The sequence below is a fragment of the Vigna angularis genome, chromosome 9, assembly GCF_016808095.1.
Source record: "Vigna angularis cultivar LongXiaoDou No.4 chromosome 9, ASM1680809v1, whole genome shotgun sequence".
NCBI lineage: Eukaryota > Viridiplantae > Streptophyta > Magnoliopsida > Fabales > Fabaceae > Vigna > Vigna angularis.
In genome coordinates, this window is record NC_068978.1 from 21,890,520 (window position 1) to 21,912,009 (window position 21,490).

The following is a 21,490-nucleotide window of genomic DNA, read 5'->3' on the forward strand; positions in this document are numbered from 1 at the left end:
TCTTAGAGTCCACCGCTCGACCCATTTAAAACCCCTTCGAAGCTATACCTAGCTGCTTGTGGCTTGAGGGGCTTATGTACTATATGCAGGTGACGATCGGTTCAAGGGAAGTTGGTAGGCAACAGACCACCGACCGGTCGAACAGAGCCATACTCAGCAAACAAGTTGGAAAACATTAATGACCAATTAATAAGTTTAATAGTTGTATCAGATGCGAATATATGGTATTAATGAATAATTAATAGGTAATATGGCCTAAAAATATACTGCACTAATGACTAATCAATGGACTTGGCTGCCACAAGCCCTGTAAACATACAATTGATGTCCAAGTACAAACATCTTTTACTATCCTAAGTGGATTGCGTTCTCGGAAAAGATTGGACGAAAGAAATGGAGTAGAGCAAGGAAGGACGGTCGACTCTGACATCAATTCCAACCGAAGTCATTGTTAATTTCTTCTACACAATCATTTATATTGGAAAAATAAAAATTCTTTTGAGGAGGGTTTTTTGCAGACTTTAAATCCTTCTCCACGTTACGAAAAGTTTAATGAGTTTTTGAATATTTGCCTCTTGAGAGTGTTTTTTTTTTCTTGTGAGTCTTGTATGAAAATACTAGACATTCAATTAGTAATTATCTAATGTCTGTGTCTTATGTTTCATCCAAAGTGATGTGTTTTTCATTTACTTCTTCTCCATAATTTTCTATTTGATTTAACTTGTTATAGTTCATATAAACGTCAATTCCCATTTCATATCTGGTTCATGTGAGTCGATGAATAAAAATCTGTCGTCAATCCTTCACATTTTTGAGACAAAGATGAGGTTCCTAATTATTTTCTGGTGTTAAAATGTGTGCTAAACTTTCACTATCTATGTGTATTCTATCACACTATAATTTGAAAAAAAAAATCAAACGTATTTACTAAAAAATTATATAGAATGCCATATATTTTATTGTGAATATAAAAAGTTTTAAGAATATATAAGAGGGGAAATACAAAGGAAATTTTCTCAACACACCAATGAGAAAAGGAGTCTTTAATAGAGCTTATTTTGAGTTTTAAATTACGCTCTGATATGATTTTATCACTTATAAAACACTCTTGAATTATAAAGAAATAGTGGAAACAGAATTTTTAGAAGCGTAGAAGACATCTTAGAGACTTTCCAGCAATCAAAAGATCAAAGGCCTCGTTTATCTCCTCCAGTGGAAGCTCATGAGTGATAAAACCATCTAATTTCACCACCTAAGTTCACACCATAGAAATGTTCATCAAGTCCTTAACTACAATTATTACAACAGTTATTGGAGAAAATAAAGTTGTTTCATGCAGTGCTTTTGTACATGTGAATTTATCAACCATTGCGAAAAAATAAAAAAGTGCAGTAGCAGTTAATCTTATAAGTTTCTATGATACTTTAAAATGATTGAATGAAAATAAATAGATTCCCTTAAATTTTAGTACTTAGTGAGTTTTCTGTGCCAGATTATAATTGAATGATAAAATCATATTTCCTCTGCTAAAAGGGTTCAAATTAATTAATTTTCTCATATATATTTTAATAAAGCAATCCTCTAGACTTAAATATACAACAAGGTCATATTTATTTTACTTAAATATAATCAAATTTCATTAGGTTAATTGCTATTTAAAAATATTATTGTTTCTTCTAATTTAAATAAGAATATTAAATTAATTTAATTATTATTTTAATTTTAATAAAAGTATTTAATTTTGTTTATAATTCAATTCGAAAGTAGATAAGTTTTTAAATTAAAAATTAAATATATTTTTAGTCCTAAACTTATGCAAAATTAGTATTAATGTCTATTTCAAACTTTAATACAATTTGATTTTTAAAATTTAAAAATAAATAAATATAATTCTTCTAACCCAATTGTATTAGATTTTTTACGTATTAATGGATTTTAGAATGAAGTTTGAGTTGTTTACATTCTATGTCATGTTTCGACTCAAATATCATCCTGAAATATCGATTAACAAATAAATAAAATTTAACATCATTGAATTAAAATGACTATATTCATTCATTTTTTTTAAGTTTAAAAATCAAAATGTATCAAATTTTAAGATGAAAAAAATTTCAATTTCACATTATAGACACATTTGATCCTTAAATTAATTCTTTCTTTATAATTAAAAGTTAGAAAAGGTAAGCCTATTTCATTGAATTTGTTTTTGAAAGTAATATATTTACTATTTTTCTTAATAGTGTATAATAACCTTAAACTTTTGTTATGAAAGAATGGAGGGAGTAGCTTATATTCTGGAAAGAAAAATTCTCTTGTGCTAAATTACAGGCTAAACTTTACTTTTATATATTTATTATATAAAAGACTTGTAGTTTTAACAGATGATTACTAAAACTTTAAAGATGGAGTGGATAATTTAACCTAAAAAATGTATATATATATATATATATATATATATATATATATATATATATATATATATATTTAAGTAAATTTAAAGCTACAAAAAGTGATATAATTTTCTTATCATACTTTAAATTTCATTATTTTTTTTTTAAAAGGTGATATGATGTATTCCTTTTTCGAAAAAATAGTAAAGAAATGAAGTGTGAAAAAGAGAGGTAAATTGAGAGAATCGTAGTCCTTACTCCATCCATGCATTCTTTGGCAAAATGTGGTAACTGAGTCTTCCCTTTGAAGCCTCCAAAAACCGATCCTACAATTCTCCGACCCTCGAACAAATCCATTGGGTGGATTGGAAGCAGTTGTGGTGATGTATGAACCCCTAATACCACAGTCAACCCCCAACCCTGCGTTACCAAATACAAGAGAATAACGAATTATAGCTCATGGTCTTTTTCTTTTCGTTTATTAACAAATAATATTATAAATTGTTAGAAATTTAAGTGTAAGTTTAACTTTTATGAGATAAAGATAAAAAACTCAATAATATATAAAGAAGAATATTCATAACTCATTCTCATAAGGTTTTAAATTAGAAATTATGTCAATTTTTTATGTTAATTAAACTCGGGTCTCATTAATATTATATTTTCTTGTAAATATTGAAAGATCTCGTCATAATACTAATAAACTTGAAGGATTCTTTTTTGATAATGGTGAACATTTAATTTACAAGCTTAATAACTCTATATAAGATTAAAACAATCCTTCCAATAATGATATTTAAAATTTCATGAGTTTATATCTTCATTTAGTTTGAAAGATAACATAATGAATTAATGTGTATGTACCAAATTCAGTAGGAGTAATATTTGTTTCCTTATTTTATATGTAGATGGTATTTTACTTGCAAATAATGATATGCTATACAAGGTGAAATAGTTTATCTCAGAACTTTTATATGAAGGACATCAAAGAGACATTATAAACATTAAGATCCATAAAAAAAGGATATGGAGGTATATTGAGTTTATTTCGAGAGACCTACATCAATAAAGTTTCAAAAGAGGATTAAGATGAAAAAAATGTTCACTAAGTGGAATTTCTATTGTGAATGGTGATGAACTTAAATTGAGTCAATGTCCAAAAATACTTTAAAAGTATTCATATACTTCAATTACAACTTATGTATGGTCAAGTTTACACTATATTGTAATAACTTTGTGGTGATCTTTACTATATTTATAAATAAGAATAATAAAAGTAAAAGTTGAAGTTAAGATATCAATATTAAATATCTATTCATAAGAAATCTGGTAAGAAATATAAAATAACCATTCAACATATTAAAAGTGAGTCAATTATTACTCATTCTTTAAAAGCATCTCACAAAAAAAAAATCAAATAATATAAATGAAAATTAATTCCATGATATGACAATCATTGTAAATATTTTGAAGTTTTTAGCTTCAACCTTCAAAAATAATATCATATCCTTTTTGTCATATTTAAATCATTAAAAAAATAATTTTCACATAAAATAAAATTAGTCCATTAGGTGAATGCTAAACTTAAATATCTAGAAATTTATCTTATTATGTGAAACTCTTAAACATTATAAATGAATTTGTAATTTTTTTTGTATAATTTTCCCAAACTTTTATTTTATTTTAATTTATAGCTAAACTACTTTTAATTAGTAGAGAATTTCCTTTCATTTTATTCTTATTTTATGTCTTAAAAGTTTTAATAAAATAAATTTCTAAACAAATACATTACCTTAAAAAAAATTCCTATATCAAGATTTCAAAAGCCACATCAATCACATTTTTGCAATTTTTCGCAATAATACGGAATGCTAGCTTTGAGACAGCAATGGTTTTTCCAATTCAATATAAAATCTTATAATCATATATTAAAATATCGAACCATAAAATTATGTGAATGAAGATATATACATATACCTCGTGAGCTGACAAGAAGGCATCCCTTAGAACATTCAAATTTCCAGCACATTCAAAACTATAGTGCACGCCCCCATCAGTCATGTCTCTGATCCTCTGCCATAAACAATATGCATTTTGCTTGTGAGAATACAAAATAAAGATTATATCTTTTTAAGGAAAATATGTGGTTTTATCCCATATAATGTTGGCCTCTTCCTTTTAAAAAATTAAACTTTCTTCAGGATTAAATTTACTAATCAATGATAGATTTTTCTTTTTATCGATATAAAGAAAGAGATATAAATTATATATATTTTTAAAATTGAATGACTAAAGTTATTAAAAATTATGTTTTTTTTTCTCAAATTATTTTTATAAAATACATTGTGTATCTAAATTAAATTGTATGTTTATTTTATTTCTATGTTTTATGTAAAAAATATATTGCCCAGGTAAAATGTTTTTATATAAAAAATAAAGTTTTATATTTTATAATGGATTATGTAACAACATGATTAAATTTACTAATCATTTTTTATATTGAAGAAATAGATATAAATTAAATATTTTTAAATTGGTTGACTAAATTTATTAAAAATTAAATATATTATTTTTTTCTTAAACTATTTTAAAAATTACATTTTCTCTCTAAATTAAATTATATATTTATTTTATTTCTATATTTATGTGAAATATGTAAAAATCTAGAAAATAGAGTTTTAAGAGTTGATAAAGTGTTTAATTAATGAGACCATGTTATTTAACATTAAAACAAAAAGGTATAAATACAAATTTTGTTAAGAAGTCTTATTACTTTAAACACATATCATTTCTCTAGAACTCGTTCATCAAGTATCATTTTCCTTCTCTCTCCAAGTTATAACTCATGAGTTATCTTTTTTAAGATTAGAAAGTGCCTATGTGATCACAACAATAAGATATTCCTTTACATTCGATTAGTTTTCTTAAAAGAGTAAGTTAGTTTTTACTCTTTTCTTGAGTTGTATATTTCCTTCCATGCATGTGAGCATTCTTGTTGCATGTGCCTTCCTAGTATTCTAATATGTTCTTTGTTGATCGGTGGTTGTAACAATGTATCTTGATCATGTTTTCGTTGTATGTAGGTGTAGAAAGAGTTCTTTGAGCTGAATTAGTAGTTTTGATCTATTAAAGTTGTTAGAGTTTTCCAATAGGTAAGAGAAACTATATGTTTGTTTATAAGGCTGAAGAAAATTTGTTAAATCTAAATAAGTGTGCTTTAATTACAAAAATTGATTGAGTTATGAAGTTAATCTCATGATGTGGTAGTGTGATTTCTTGAAATTGATGTAAATGCGTGTTACCTAAAAATAGAAAACTATTATTGTGAATGCCTTTTGAATGCTATCTGTTTTTGTCACTTGAGTGGTCATGTTTGAGGTCATACGGTTAGCAAAATCATGAATTAAAAGTTTTTATGATGGCCCAAATCAAGTCTCAAGTGCTCGTTTTGCAAGAAGATCTTCATGAAGACTTGTTTTATATGTTAAAGCTTTTGCAATGAGTAGTTTTAGGTATAGGGCTTTATATGTTGTTGATTCCATGTAAGTTATGCTTTAAAATTCCTTTTGGAGTCAAAAAGCTCTATAATAATCAATTAGCTACTTAAGATAATCGATTATCATAGAATGATTTTTAAAGGTTGCTAAAAACTCAATTTTGACTCTAGAATAATCGATTGCTAGAGTATGATAATCGATTATGACTTACCATAATCGATTATCACAGCTAGCTATTAAAGTTTTTTAGCATATTTTTGGTCGTTGTGCATTCATTAAATGCATAATCGATTACCATAAGTGGATAATCAATTATCACGCGAGAAAAAGCTGACAACGAATTTTTGGAGGTGTCCTTGAGTGAGGTCTTCAAAAAGTGAGGTCTTCAAAAAGAGGTTTTAGAATCTCATTCTAACACATATTTTCTTGCTTAAACTGTGAAAAGTGTAATACAGGGTTTGTGTAACTCTTGTGCTTTGCCTTTGCGATATTGGTGTTGGAAAAGGCGTAAACTTTCACTAAGAGAGTGATTGAGTCTTGTTGTTGTTGCTGAGTGAAGCCTGTCATCCTTTGTGAAGATTCAAATGAAATGTTCAACCTTCGTGAAGCATTCGAAAGAAGTGTTCATCCCTTGTGGGCTTTAGAAGAAGTGAGTTACTTGTTTTTTTTTGTGATTGTAATGGTTTATTGGTTTTGTGATAGTAAATAGTTAATCTCTGTTTGGGATTAGCAACTGGACGTAGGATCCTTGTGATTTGAACCAATGTAAAATTATATTTTCAATTTTCTCTCTTCTCTCACTCTTTATTATTGTTTTAGTTATTCACTAAGGTAGTTAAAATTAAGAGAAAATTATAAAAAGGCACACATTTGCGAGAGGAAACTCATTCACCTTCTTTTTGGTTTATTTGTTCACGTTAATCATTCTGCTGCACTATTCTGACATATACTTGGTTAAAAGCAGTGGTGAATTTTTGAAGAAGTAAAAGCAGAAATCTTGGGTTGATTTTTTGTCTAATTTGGAGTTTTGACAAGTGAAATTCTATAGGAATGTGTTTTAGGAGGGAAATTAGGTTTTGGAGTTTGGTTTGAGTCAATTAAGACTTCTTTAGCCACATAGTTCACAAAAATCTGGTTTGTAATATATGAAATTTGTTTAATGGTGATTTGGAGTAGTTAGTTTAAGTTCATGGACTAAATTCTTGAACAAGTGAGAAAATTGGTATTCCCTCTAAGCTAAAAACTTTCTTTCAAATCAATTTTTGTGCCAAGAATACTAGTATGATCATTTGGAAAGATATTGAGTGCATTTAGATCAATTTTTTAGTTTTGTAAACTCTGGTATGGCGCCCAACGATAGCTTAGCGGCTTCCAAGTGGAAGAAAGCTGCAAGGTTTGGTTCTCAATTGCATGTAGATGGTGCTCAGGCACCAAAGTTGTGAGAAGAATGACGCTCAATGGCAAGGATGTGTCACTCAACGCCATGTGTTTTGGTTAATATTCTCTTTTTGACATTCCTCTTGCTTTTAGGGTCTTTCAATTCTTTGATTTGGCATATAAGTTCCTTGTAATTATTTTTGGTACACTTTTTAAGGTATGTTTGTTAAGATGTGATGTGTGAATGTTTACATTACTTGTATTGAAAATTTAGTAATGGTTTATTAAGACAAGATATTCTATAAGATTGAACTTTCTAAACGTTCTCATATGTTTTAAAGTTTAACAAATAGCCATAAACGAAATGAGCATATGAGAAAGTGTCATCCTTGGGAAAATAATATAGTTTGAAGATACGCGTTTTATGAAAAAGATTTATGAAATTTAAATGCTTAATTAAAGAAAAGCTTTAGTAAACACACTAATATATGAGTAGACGCACTACCAAAAAATTTCCTCACAAAATGTGTCAGTATGTGATAACGGTTGAAAATACCGTTATCTGTGATATAATTTTGATACTAAACGCACCCTTTTTGACTTAGAAACTTGCTTGAACTCTTGTTTTTGCTTTAGTTTTGAGAATAAGTGAGTAGAGGTTATACTTTATGATTTTATCACTAAATTCCCTTTATTTTGTAGCTAATAATGTGCCTGGAAGAATCTCCAACAATATATAGAGCTGTATGAAGCTGAATCAGCCATAAAAACAAGCAAAACAGCAAAAAAGTGAGTTTTGGAATGTTATCGCTAGGGCTGAGCGCCCCTGAGTGCCAGTTTTCTTCCCGCACCACGCCTGGGCGCCCTTCTAGGGGCGCTGAGCGCCAGATTTGACCCGTATCACGCTTGAGCACCCTACTTAGGGCGCTGAGCGCTAGTTTCATGGGCTTGGACCTGTTTTCTGTTATTTTTATGTTCTATTTAAGGACTTGGACATCCTAGGGATTGTATCTTTTGATGGCTTGAGCACATAAACACATTTTTCACCCCTTGAGGGTAGATTTGGGGATGTGACAACTCTCCTTTTCCTTGAGGGTAGATTTGGGGATGTGACAGCGCTCCTCTTCTCTTTCTAGGTTTTTCTATCTCTTTCATTATTTCATTATTCATCTAGTTTTTTCATGATGATGGGGAACTAAACCTTATTTGTTGTTGGGGAAAGATGTAACCTCTTGAACTCTCATGTATTTTGAATTGATTCTTAATTATTTATGCTTCTTTCATTAATTGTTAGGGTAATTCTTCTTCGCGTAATGCTTGCTTTGTTTAACTCATTCATTAGCATGATGTATGATTTGCATGAGTACCGGAAGGTATCTTACAATTCATGTTTTGGAGAATTATTCCCAGAAGCAGTATTGCTCAAGAATGGGGGTATGAGTTCTGGTTGTCTTAAGCTTCTGATCTTCAGAATTAATTATTAGGAATGCTAGGAATTGTTTGAACTAATAATTAAGGATAGGCTTTCTTCACCGAGGAATCGGGTTTTAAGTATTTTAGAAAGTGACATTGACATTAATGAAGAAGATGAATTCTTGTATGCATGAGAGTGATTAGGTGAAATCTAAACCCCAACAACATATTCATCTCATATTTTCAACTTCATCCATCCATTTTAGTGTTTAGCCTCAATTAATCAAATTGTATTCATGTTTATTTTTATTGCATTTGCATTCAAAACCCATAAGTTGTTCTTTAAAAGTCTTAATTAGTTGAGTAATCATATAAATGTTTAGTGTTGTGAGTCCTTTGGGATACGATACTTGGTCTTACCATTTTATATTACTTGATACGATTCGGTACACTTGCCGACATCTTAACAATATGCTATATGAGAGTCTTGCTAAATGTGCTCGTGTTATACTTTTCTAAACAATACTAGATGAACTCTCGCTATAATGTACAAAATGATGTTTTTGGTACACAATAAAGATATAAACATTGTTCCAAAAACATGTGTTGAAAGACATCTTACTAAACACACTCTTGAATCGAACGAATAATCACTAAACAAAGCACTATTAGAAAAAACCTTGTATAGGATAAATGATACCTTTTACCAAATGATGTTTTCATCCAAGATGGATCTTTTATGAAATGCTTGGTATCTCTACTACAATGCTTAAACGATCAAATCTTGCTTGAACAATAGAAAATTTGAAAAGCTTATAGTTGTTCTAAGTGCATTACAGAGCATTAAATGCACAAGGTTTCAAAACAACAGAACTGATAAGAAAACAGACATATTTGCTACATGCATATCTACTTTACTCTGTGTAGATTACCTATGTCAAGCATCCACTTACTCTATCCTACAAGTTAGAAGTGGACGATAGAGACAAAGAAGACATTCACAAAATGTTCTCTATCCAAAGTCGTTCCAAAGAGTTCGTACAACCTACTTTTGATAAATTATTGAAAAAACTTGCTTACTTTGACAAGTTGACTTTAATCTACGGCTGATACCTACGAAAAGGCTAAGAAGATTCGAAGATCAAAACAAGTACTATCTAACGGATATTTTCTTGAAGCCTATAAATTGAAGATTCTTGAAGAGAAGAGCAAAAGAATAAGCACACGAATACGAAAGAAATCATCTGAGAAGAAAAGTAAGCTCAAAATGAAAAGAAAATACTCCCAAGCTTCATAAAATCATAAGCTTACAATTGTAGAAGAGAGAAAACTATAAAAGTCTTTTAGATTGAATTGTATTGTAAACACATCCTCTCTATGAGAGTAATCGTCTAATGACTTGTAAGCAATTCGATTGATTTCACATTTTGAAGAGAATACAAACACTTAACGCTTAACTCATTGGGGTTAAACGGTATCTAGACAAGTTTGTCTAGTGGAAACTAAGAGTGGGTGAAACTCAACTAGACAATGTATTAGAAAGATACCAGAATTGTCTAGGGATACAAGGACTGGTGAAAAATACTATATAATCAGGAGTTGGTGATACTTGGTTCTAGTCAGAGTAACGCGGGTTACTGGGATTGACTAGGTGATACCAGGAGTGGTATGAATACTTAGTTGTAATTTTGTTGAAGATTATAGTTAAACCCTCTAAGAGGTCTTAAAGGAGAACTTGATGTGGCTCGGTGGAGTGAACTAGTATAAAATAATTGTGTGTTTATTACTTCAGTCTTGCTAAATGTTTTTCTTATAAATTCTACAATTGCTCATTAACTCAACCGTTTATAAAATCTCTTATCACCAAACACTATTCTTATTAAGAGTTATCTTTCTCAAAACACTACCGCAGATTTAACTAGACAATTGAAAAATATTTATTTCAGAACTTGTAGTTTGAACAAAACTTTATAAATCAAGTGTTTAACAACTTATATAAACTGCATAATCTTTAACAAGGTTGTTAAACTACCTTTTTGGAGAAAAGGTTTTCTATAGCACTATTCAACCCCCCTTTCTAGTGTTTTCCAAGTATTTCAAGGTTAAATGGATGTTCCAAATATAAGTTTTGATTTGAAGTTGATATGAAATGACTTGTGGGTGTGAAATAACATATGATGTTATAATGATTTCAAGGAGAAATCCTTAAGTTGTTAGTGTGAAGCATATGTATTGATAGAGGATGCTAGTGATTAGGGGTTATTCTGATGCTCTTAATAACTTCTAGTCCAAAAAGAAAAGGATAGTTATGTCGTGGAGAGTAGCAGGAGATCCTTAGTCTAATGATCATTTTTTTGCCATAAATGTTTGACGAATTAACCTTGGAGTGTGGTAATTGATGTGGATGAGTTGTTGGTGTACCACCTCCGAGTGTAAGACTCCTATAGTTTGATATCAATATATGTATCCAGATGGTCGCTATAGAATAAAATAATTGAATCTTTATAGAAATTGTTAATTGTTGATGATTAAATTATAAGTTGATACGATAGTTGTAAATGATTACAGGTGTATTTTTTTATAACATTAGCTTATCCTTTTCTTTGTGTTTTATGTTTGTTTGTTCTTTTTTTTGCAGTGATCATCTTTATGATGTAAGCCGACGAGGAACCCTCTTTGAATAAGCTTTTAGGTGATGAAGATGAAGTAAAGACTTAGATTAGGTTTCTTCTTTTGTTTGTTATATATATATATATATATATATATATATATATATATATATATATATATATATATATATATATATGAAAATATATTTATATACCTTTTCTAAACAAACTTGTGGCTGCATTTGGTTTCTTAAAACACTTTTAACTGTGTACTATGTTTAAGTGTTATAGTTTATTAAATATGTAATGAATCCTATAATAATATTAAATAACAGTGTTAATGCTATTGAAAATTTGGAATGTTATTAAATATATTTTTATGATAATTTATGCAATATTATAGTGAATTGTAAAATAACCTTTACGTGTTATTTATTAAAAGGATATTTGACATGATATTTAAAATAGAAAATATATAGTTTAATTTAATGGCAACGTTCGAAAGTAGATTTGAAATTAAAAATATTTTTAAATCATTTATGAATTTCAAAATATATAACCAAAACCGTATAATTTAATTTTTGAAAGTACGAATATTAGAAACTCAACTTCTTATTTTCTTTTTTATTTAAATGAAATAAATAGAGATGGAAAAGAGAATTCTAACCTCATATACTGGCTTCTCATCTTCCCTGGGATTGATGAAGTCAGTCATGCCCATCGCACGGCCTTTCATGAAACGTATCATATATGTTATTACACTTACACTAAAACAAGAACAAGTTCATGTCAAGTATTTTAGGTTTTATTATTTTTAATAATTTTCAAAATAAGTTAATATAAGAATAATTTTAAATAATGTAAAATTATTAGACGTAATAAGAATATAAGTTTTCAAATAAGATCTAAAGAAAAAAATTGATCATTTATAATGGAAAGCTTAAAGAAACAATAATTCCATAATCAAAAATTGTTTTTAAAGACTGGAATTTCATCATTGTTTAATTCTTAAAATATTTATTGAAAAATTAAAAAATATATTTAAATTATCTTAAATTTTAACTTTTAAATATTTGAAACTATTAAACATAAAATTAAATTAAATTAATTTTATTATATAATAGAATGTAAATTTTATCTTATAAATTAATTTTATAAATTTGAAATAATTTTAAAATAGAAAAACGAAACAAAAGATACATAAAAAGAAAATTACCTTTGATGAATTTCTCAGGATTGATATCCACTCCTATTATTTTGGATGCACCTCTGGCTCGTGCACCCTCTGCAACCTGATTTAAGATGTGGGTCTTTTCTCAATAAAAATTATTTTCTTATTGATTTGAGAAAGAAAAGAGAAAAAGGAAAAGTGACATATACTGATTGACATAAATTGAAAAAAAAAATTATACTTCTAACATGACTATGATTCGAAGTTAAAAAAGTAAATTTTAAATTTAATTTAATTTTATAAAATTTGTAAGGTGAGATCAATATATATATTTTAAATTAATTATATATATATATATATATTAATTTAAGCTGATCTTATAAGTTGAATTAGATTTAAAGTTCACTTAAAATAGATTATATATGTGATTAATTTAAAGTATATACTTAAATGCAGAACTTATTTTACAAGTTAATTTTGTAAAGTAAAATTAGACTTAAAATTTATTTTTTAATATAAATATTCAAAATTTTGAAAAGTAAATAAATTACAGATAAAATTGGGATAGTTGGGAATGATGTGTTTTAAGAACAATGTTTTTGTTTTTAGGAAGAATTTTGAGCGTGTGTTTAATTTTGATTGTTAATTTAATTTTATGATTTTGATGGCAACCCTTGTATATGAACAATAGTTTGATAAAACTGTGGAGAAAAATTAATGAAAATTATTTTTGACTTACAGCAAGACCAACAGCGCCTAAACCAAAGACAGCTACAGTTGAACCAGAATGTACATTTGCTGTGTTCCAAGCAGCTCCAACACCTACACAATTAATTTTTAAGCATTATTAGTAAATAATTAATGTTTTTTATCTTTAATTAACAATCAAGTAGGTCCAAATAATTCATGCTTGCTCAGAGTGATCCCATAATTTACCATTGTTACATTCACATATATTTATTTATCAAATTTAGACTTAAATAATATTTTGATTTTTATATTCATTAAATTTATTCAATGCGATTTATTTTATGTTTAATTAAATTCTAATTTTTATTAATTTTATTTAATTTAGTAGTTTTTAGTAACTGTATTTAAATTATTAACGAAATATCAACAGATATCACGTGTTTTTCTTTTTGTTAAAAAAATTTAAATTATTTTTTATTTTTTTCTTAATTTTTTTATAAAAAAAAAGCATCCATTTGTCAAGGCATACGTGGTATTGTCAGTACACTTTTTCTTTTCTAATTAAGAAAAATTTTAGAAAAAACAAAAAATATTATGAATTGATATGTGATATATATTTTGGTGGTAATTTAAACATCGTTATAAAAAGAATTAAATTAATTAAAATTGAAAAAAAATTTATTAAACACGAAAAAAAATTACATCAAACAAACTCGAAAAGGATAAAAATCAAAATATAATTTAAACCTTAAATATAATAATTACAAGTAGGTGAACGGTAGGTAGGGACATACTAATTATTTAGAAGGACCAGATTTATAGTTTTATCTGGTCCAAAGGAATCATTAGATAGAATTTTGTATTGAAAATTCTCAATCATTGTGCTGTTATATTTTCAATATTTGATTTTGATTAATAATATTGTTTCCTTTAACTTCTTTTTTTGTAAAAGTTTTGTCTTTCTTTTTTACGATTTCAGTTTTATAATTAAAAAGTTAAAATATTTTTCTTCCAATAAAATTTTGATCCCAAAATGTTTTTATTGATTTTCATAAAAGCATTGCAGCCAAAATTAAAACGTGCTTATTTTAAATGACTTAAAAGTATATTTAAAGGTTTTCTGTGAACAATATAATCCACTTTTTCTTATTAAAATATCAACGTTACTTCCGATAAAAATAAAGGTTTCTAAAAAATTTGATTATCTTTCGTTCAATATTTTTTTTCTTTTTTGGTTTAGAACAAGTGAAATTTTACGCTAAATCAACATGAAACAATATTATTTTGGAAAATGTTTCTTGAACAATCATTTTTGACAACATTTAGACACGCGCACACATGTCAAAATCTGAGTGGTCTAGTTGGAAAAATTAAATGAAAATGGACCACTCAAATTTTGACACGTGTGCGCGTGTTTAAATGTTGTCAAAAATGGTTGTTCAAGTATCATTCTCCTGTTATTTTTATATGAAGTGGGTTTACATATAAAATGCAATAAAGTGAATAATTATGAAAGAAAAAAATTCAAATGATAATGGCTAGTGATATATTGATATTTAAAAAGTATTTAGATTTGTTTTATATTATTATTTATTATTTTTCATTTTTCATTTTTTACACATACAAAATTCATTTTTTTATGGCTATCTTACTCTACATTGGATTGTCAAATGATTATTTTTAATGTGAAATAAATTTTCTTTTTCTAATGGTAATGGTTAGCATAGATGATATCGAAAATCGTATTTCTTTCATTAGTCAACTAAAATGGCGTAACCTGTTTTGTTATTGTTTTGCAAGACTAACGAGATAAATTATTGAATAAAAGACGTATTTATTATTTTAAAAATAAATTATGTGAACAAATTTAACTAATTTATTATTTTGTTTTCTTTCATTAAGCATATTTAGTTTTTACTTATTTTAAAAATTTTCTATCTCTCTATACCTTTTTCTTCCTTCTGCCAATGAAAGTCTTGAAAGATTTGTGTGAAACATGTGGTCATATACTCTTCATGTGTGAACAAAATAATAAAAGGAAAAGGAAACTTCCTATGAAATTGAAATATTGGTTAAATATATGAAAAAAATAAAAGTATGTATTTTATTTTAAAATTTATAACTTAATTAAGTTGTAAATATATCATAAATATATAAAATGAGTGTTTATTAAAAAAAAATCATGTTTTAATTAAATATTGAAAATATTTTTCATTTTCATTAAACTGTTTTGTTATTTGCCTTTCGCAATCAATAAAATAACATAAGTATTATGATTGTCTTCTTATATTCAACTCATCAATGTACTCTTTATTTTTTCTCTCTAATATCTTTAAACTCATTCCTTTCTTGAGATAATGAATTGACTAGTTGGTAAAAAGTATTCGAGAGAAAAGCGTAAATTGATGTGGGAGAGTTGGAAACATGAAAATAAATCAATTAACAATAAAATTAATTAGTAAAGTATTTAAATGAGGATAAAAATATTTTAAGCACTTAATAAAATAAAATGTTAAATAAATCAAAGAAAAATACCTAACTTGTATAAGATAGCTCAAACTTAATTTAAATTTTTATTTATTTTTAAATATATAGTTTAAAATGCAGACGAACTCACTTGTATATATTTTACTTGTTAATTTGTGATGGGTTGAACCGAAATAATAACTTTTAGATTATATACTAAGTCGGCCAAATCTGTTTGTTTATAAATATATTAAGGTTTTTGTTTTGATAAGATAAAAAAGATTAAGGTTGACCAAGCTTAATAACCTCAACTAACCCATTGATAGTTACCTAGCTAATATCTTCTTAAACATAATTATTTCTACTTAAAACCAAGCAGAGAAGAAAACAAAAACCATAAGTCTTATATATATATATATATATATATATATATATATATATATATATATATATATATATATATATATATACACTTTATTTTAGTTAGGCATAACATAGGCATATTACATATTCTTAGAAAATTTAAGAAAATGAGAAACAAACTAAATTAATTTGTCTTTTACTCCAAACAAGTCAATCATTAAACCTTTTCGTATTGCCTATCTGTTTGAACAAGTCATTGTCTAACAACTTAAATTATCTAACTAGTCAATTTCGTTGTTTCCAAGCCTTGTATTAAATTCATATTTGTCCAAGTTTTCATAGTGAATAATTTTAATATTTTAAAAGAAATAAATAATTATAAGACATCATTCTTGAATCAAATTTACGGTTCAAAGCAGTCATAGATTTGAAAAATTAGTAAGTGATATTCTGAACTATTTAGTTTATGGTTTTAACTAATCTCTAATTGACATAATTTAAATATTTTTTTACGTATATTTAAAATAACATATTTTTTTAGTAATATTACTCTTAATATGACTTTGAAATTATAAATTTAAAAGTTTAATTTATCAACTATTAAATAATATTACTTTTGGTGAAAGAAAAATAATTTAACATAATTATTAATTTAAAGATGATTTTAGCTTCATATCTATTTTAATAGATTAGATATGACTCTAAAAATTTAGAAAAATGTATTTTTAACAATTATTTTTGACAATTTTTTTATAATTGATTATGAACTAATAAAATAGTGATGCATAATCTATTTATAAAAAATTGTTAAAAAAAATTGTTAACGATACAAAAATTTAATTAATTAACTTTGAAACATACGTGAATTTGGATGGCATTTCATATAAAGTGAATTTGACGAAAGTTGGTTTCTTACCAGTAGAGACACCACAACTAAGCAAGGTGAGTGTTTTGATGAAGGGGTTGAAGTTCCAATCGCCATTAGCGTGAATCTTGACGACGCATGCTGAATCGAGCACTGTGTACTCTGTGAAAGTTGAAGTGTTCAAAAAATGGAAGATGGGTTTTCTATCCATTGTAGAAAACCTTGTGCCACCACAATCCATCTCCTTCTTCATAATACTCACGCCAAATCTCTCACACTTGTTGGTCTTCTCACTCTTGCAGTATTTGCAATCCCCACATTCCCCATTGAATATTGGTACCACCAAATCTCCTTCTTTCATCTCAGTCACACCTTCTCCCACACTCTCCACAATCCTACAAATTCATCAACACAATCATAATCACACTGTAAATTCATTTTCATATCATCTACTATTAAACTTCTCCATTGTGTTCTTGTGACCTACCCAGAAGCTTCGTGCCCGAAAATCCGAGGATAAAATCGTGCAGCCTCGTTCTTTGGTGTCCATAAGAGAAGGAAAATGACAAGCATCAATAAACAATATTAGATAATTTATGGGTTGACTACTGTATAGATATATAGATATAGATATTATATCTATGCATGTATATACCTCGCCTTGCCAAGCACTGAGATCAGTATGACAGATTGAAGTGAAGAGGATCTTGATTCGAACCTCCATTTTCTGAGGAGGATGAACAAGAACACGTTCGACCACAAAGGGTTCTCCAGGACCATATGCCACAGCAGCTTCGTGATGAAAATTGATAAAGATCAATAATAATATTAGGTTATGGTGAAAATTTGGGTTGCATTATCTGAGAATTGAAAAAGATGAGATCTGAATAATATACTATAGTTGGTGTTAATTTAGTACCTTTGCAAGTGATGGTCTTTCCCTTGGTATCATTTGGATTGAAGTTCTCAGTTGCAAACGCTTGACCTGCCATATCTTCCCCTGAGCTTTTCAGTGATTTTTGTGTGTTTCAAGCACATGCAATAGAGCAAAGTTATGATAAAAATTGACGACCAAACAAAACTATATATAAGGATTTGGAGGTTTTCTCGGGGAGAGATAGGCTAACACGTGGGTGTTTTCTTTATAGCACGTGTTTAGGGACAGCGAAAAATCAATTATTGCTACTTAATTGTGTTAACTATTTAATAAAAAAGTGTTCATATCGTTGATCTTCGCTTTAAAGGAAATGAAATGGAATGATTTGTGCGATATATTTTTAATGCGTAGAGATTTGAAGGGAATTAATAACAAATCACATGGAGTTGTTGTTTCGTGCTTAGCTTTGGCCATATATGCTGATATTTCTCATGAACATTCACACCAAGCACAAAAAGATTCCTGACCAACACGGTTTGATTTAAAAAATTTGACCCCTTGAAGACCACGAGTGAAGATATCAAGTTAATACAATTTTACAAGACAAACTTCAGTATTGCTTAGTTAGTAGTATAAAAGTAGATAGGATTATTAAAGTAATCATTGGTCGTTTCCTAACAAATATGGAATTGATTTTCAATATTTGACTTTTATGAAAATTTTCAAAAGGCTAGTAAATGTTTAAAAATAAGAATGAAATAAATTTAATGTTGAAGAAGGTCATCAGTTTAATTGAAGAACAAATAAGAAACTTTGAAACAATTATAATGAAATAGGCTAATTCCAGTGTTTTTCCAAGATATATTCATTATCGATTATCCAGATATCATTGTTCAATTGATTATTGTTTGAATTTCAAATTAATTAAAATACATTCTTAATTAATTTGATGGCGATCATACAATTAAGACCTTTCTAGATTATTCACAATAAATTCAACTAAAGCACATTCTCAACCAAATCCTATTGTGTTTAATCATGTCTATTCTTAAATCTCCTAACCAAATTAAAAGTTAATTAATCAAAGTAAATTATCAATTAATTATTATAGTTGAAATTCTTTCCACCAATCAAAGTACATTCCCAATTAGTAACAACAACATGTTTAATAATATGAAAGTTCCTGAATTCAAGCAAAGTAAATTCTCAATCAAACCTAGAAACTCTTGAACTCATGATTAATATGCATGTAAATTCAAACACCTTATGATGCAAAGATCATTGTTTTTAATATAATTGAGAGATGAAAAGGATAACTCAAATCAATAATCAAGAAAATCAAATTCATTAATTAAACTTAACCCCAGAATCCATAGTGAAATTACAGTGGAACACTAGTACAAAAACAACATTTTAAGTCTCTTAGTTTAAGTCTGTTTTCAAAATAATAGACTTAATAAATGTGTGGTGACACTTTTGTAAATAAAAGTCCACATCTTAAATATGTTAATCTCATAATAGACTTAAATTTTAATTTTACATTTGTTAAAATTCAAACAAACTTAAATTTTGTATCTGTTTAGTTTTCTACCAGACTTAAATTAATATTTTAATTTTTTTTGAATGAAAAGAGATCCTAGTTTAATATCAGATCCAGGTCTAACCTAAAAGGGTTTTTTTTTTCTTCATAGATCACATAACTCTTCTTTCTCCACTTTCTTCACAGATCTCCTTGTCCCTTCCTCCAACGGCACGCATGCCATAGTCGCTGCCTTGTAGCCCATGTCTCGACTCCCCCTTCCTCGTCGTTGTCACCATGGCCTCTCGCATTACAATTGTTGTCGTGGCCTCTCACGTTGTCGCGCTGCCGCCTCTCACATTGTGTGTCGTTTCTGCCTCCTCTTGCGTTGTGTTGTCATTGCTGCCACTCGCGTTGTGCTGCCACCGCTGCCTTCTATGTTGCCACTGCCACCATTGTCTCTCTTGCGTTGCCGCTAGCTCTCACGTTGTCGTTGCCGCCACTGCCTCTCGCGTTGTCGCTGCCTTTCGCACCGTCGCTACCTCTCATCGCTGCTGCCGCTACCTTTCTTTTTATGGTTTTAGATTTTAATCTTTCTGTGATAGTAATTTTTAGGGTTAAGAATTTTTGTGATTTTAGAATTTTTTGGGAGTGATTATTAATAGCTCTAATTTCTCTTCCCATGTTTCTGATTTGTATTATGTTCTATAAAGGATGTGATTTGATTTATGTGTTCTTGTTGTATTTCTTTGGTTGTGAAGATAAATTAAATTGCGGAACTGAAAGATGAATTTTTTTGTGGTTGATTGGGGTAACAAGTTAATTTCTTGAAGAGGTGCCAATGGAATATATGATTAGATTTGAAATTTTGGGTGAAATTTTTGGTGAAAAATTTAAGTTTGTTGATTCACAATAGAGTTAAGATTTAAGTCTGTTACTTAATAACAAATTTAAAATTTAAGTCTCCCGAATCTAATAAGTCTGTTCTAAAACAGATTTAATAAGCTCAAAATAACAAACTTAAAAAATCTATTTTGTACTAATGGAATAGCCCTAGAAGCTTAGCCCTTCATTAATGGAATGGAATAAATGGTAAAATAAAAGTGAGAAGACCGGTGAATGCTTGCTTCCAATGGAGGAGTCTGAGTGAATGAATGAGTTATGTTTTATGCCTCCCTTGTGTCTCTTTATATAGGGTTGATTGGCCTTGGACTCTGATTATTCTGTTGATAAGATTTTTCATCTTATATCTCATATCTTCCTAATATTCAACAGATCTAATTAATCAACTTTAAAAATATTATGTTGATAAGATATTTCCAAAATTGCACATTAGCCTTGAAATTTTGCTTTATTTCACTTTATGCCTATCTTTCTTTTAAAAATTGCATGAAAACCCCTGTTTGACCAACCTTGACCAGATTCAAACAGAATTGACCAACTTTGACTCAAGATGGAAACACCAATGAGGGACTACCATGTGGAAATTCCCTTCCCACCCAAATTAGGGTTTTACATTGCAAGGAATGGGAGCTTTACATCATCATGAGGCGAGAACGTGAGAGGGTTCTAATGGAGGTTGTGCGAGTTCATGGTTGACTCGTAGGTTCCATGGAAATTTGGGGCATTCACACTCTCTGTTTTTTTTTTATTCTGTAGAAGAGCATCACGATGAATCTGGGTTTATTTCGTTGTAGGTTTCGTTTGGTCGCACTGTAGTGGTGCTTCAATTGGGTGATTCGTGTGGTGCGTGAATGTGGCGCAATGTATGGTTCTCCCTGGCAAAGATAAACCTAATGCAATCTGGGGTTCATAGCGGCGGGAGGCTCGTGCATATGATTCGAGAAAAATTCGTGATTTTTGGGGTTTTATTGTAGGTACCATTGTGAGGAAACAAACTTGCGAGATGAAGGTGATGGAGGAGGAAGACTCGCATGTTCTGGATTTGGTGTTTTCGTAGGTCTGGCGGCGACTAATGGAACTCACGAGGTGTGGTGGCACGATTGCTATGGTGGCGTGATTCTCTGTTTCACAATTTGGGAAGATCGTAACTTAGGGTTCCTTCTGCTTTGCTATTTGAGTTTTTATGTTCGTTCTCTAGGTTTTGAATTTGTAGGTCTGGTGATGGTGAGGATGATGGAGGTGTGTTGTAGTTGAATTTCGTAGTGGAGACGATGAATTGTTGGGTTCTTCACTGTTTTGGCGTAATCAGAGCTTGCGCAAGGAAATTGCAAGTTCGCGATGAAGCCTTTT

General features: G+C 28.6%; 1 protein-coding gene across 1 annotated transcript; it reads right to left on the reverse strand.

The window, feature by feature from the left end:
• Positions 1–954: 954 nt before the first annotated feature.
• On the reverse strand, positions 955–17,887 carry LOC108347179 (alcohol dehydrogenase-like 4). Its single transcript, XM_052868623.1, has 10 exons — positions 17,761–17,887; positions 17,497–17,633; positions 17,329–17,378; positions 16,893–17,236; positions 13,197–13,279; positions 12,503–12,578; positions 11,954–12,015; positions 4,368–4,463; positions 2,649–2,810; positions 955–1,252 (listed from the first exon to the last, which is right to left on the reverse strand). The coding sequence occupies exons 1-10, from the start codon at positions 17,831–17,833 to the stop codon at positions 1,142–1,144; spliced, it is 1,194 nt and encodes a 397-aa protein (XP_052724583.1). The 5' UTR covers positions 17,834–17,887; the 3' UTR covers positions 955–1,141.
• Positions 17,888–21,490: the final 3,603 nt, after the last annotated feature.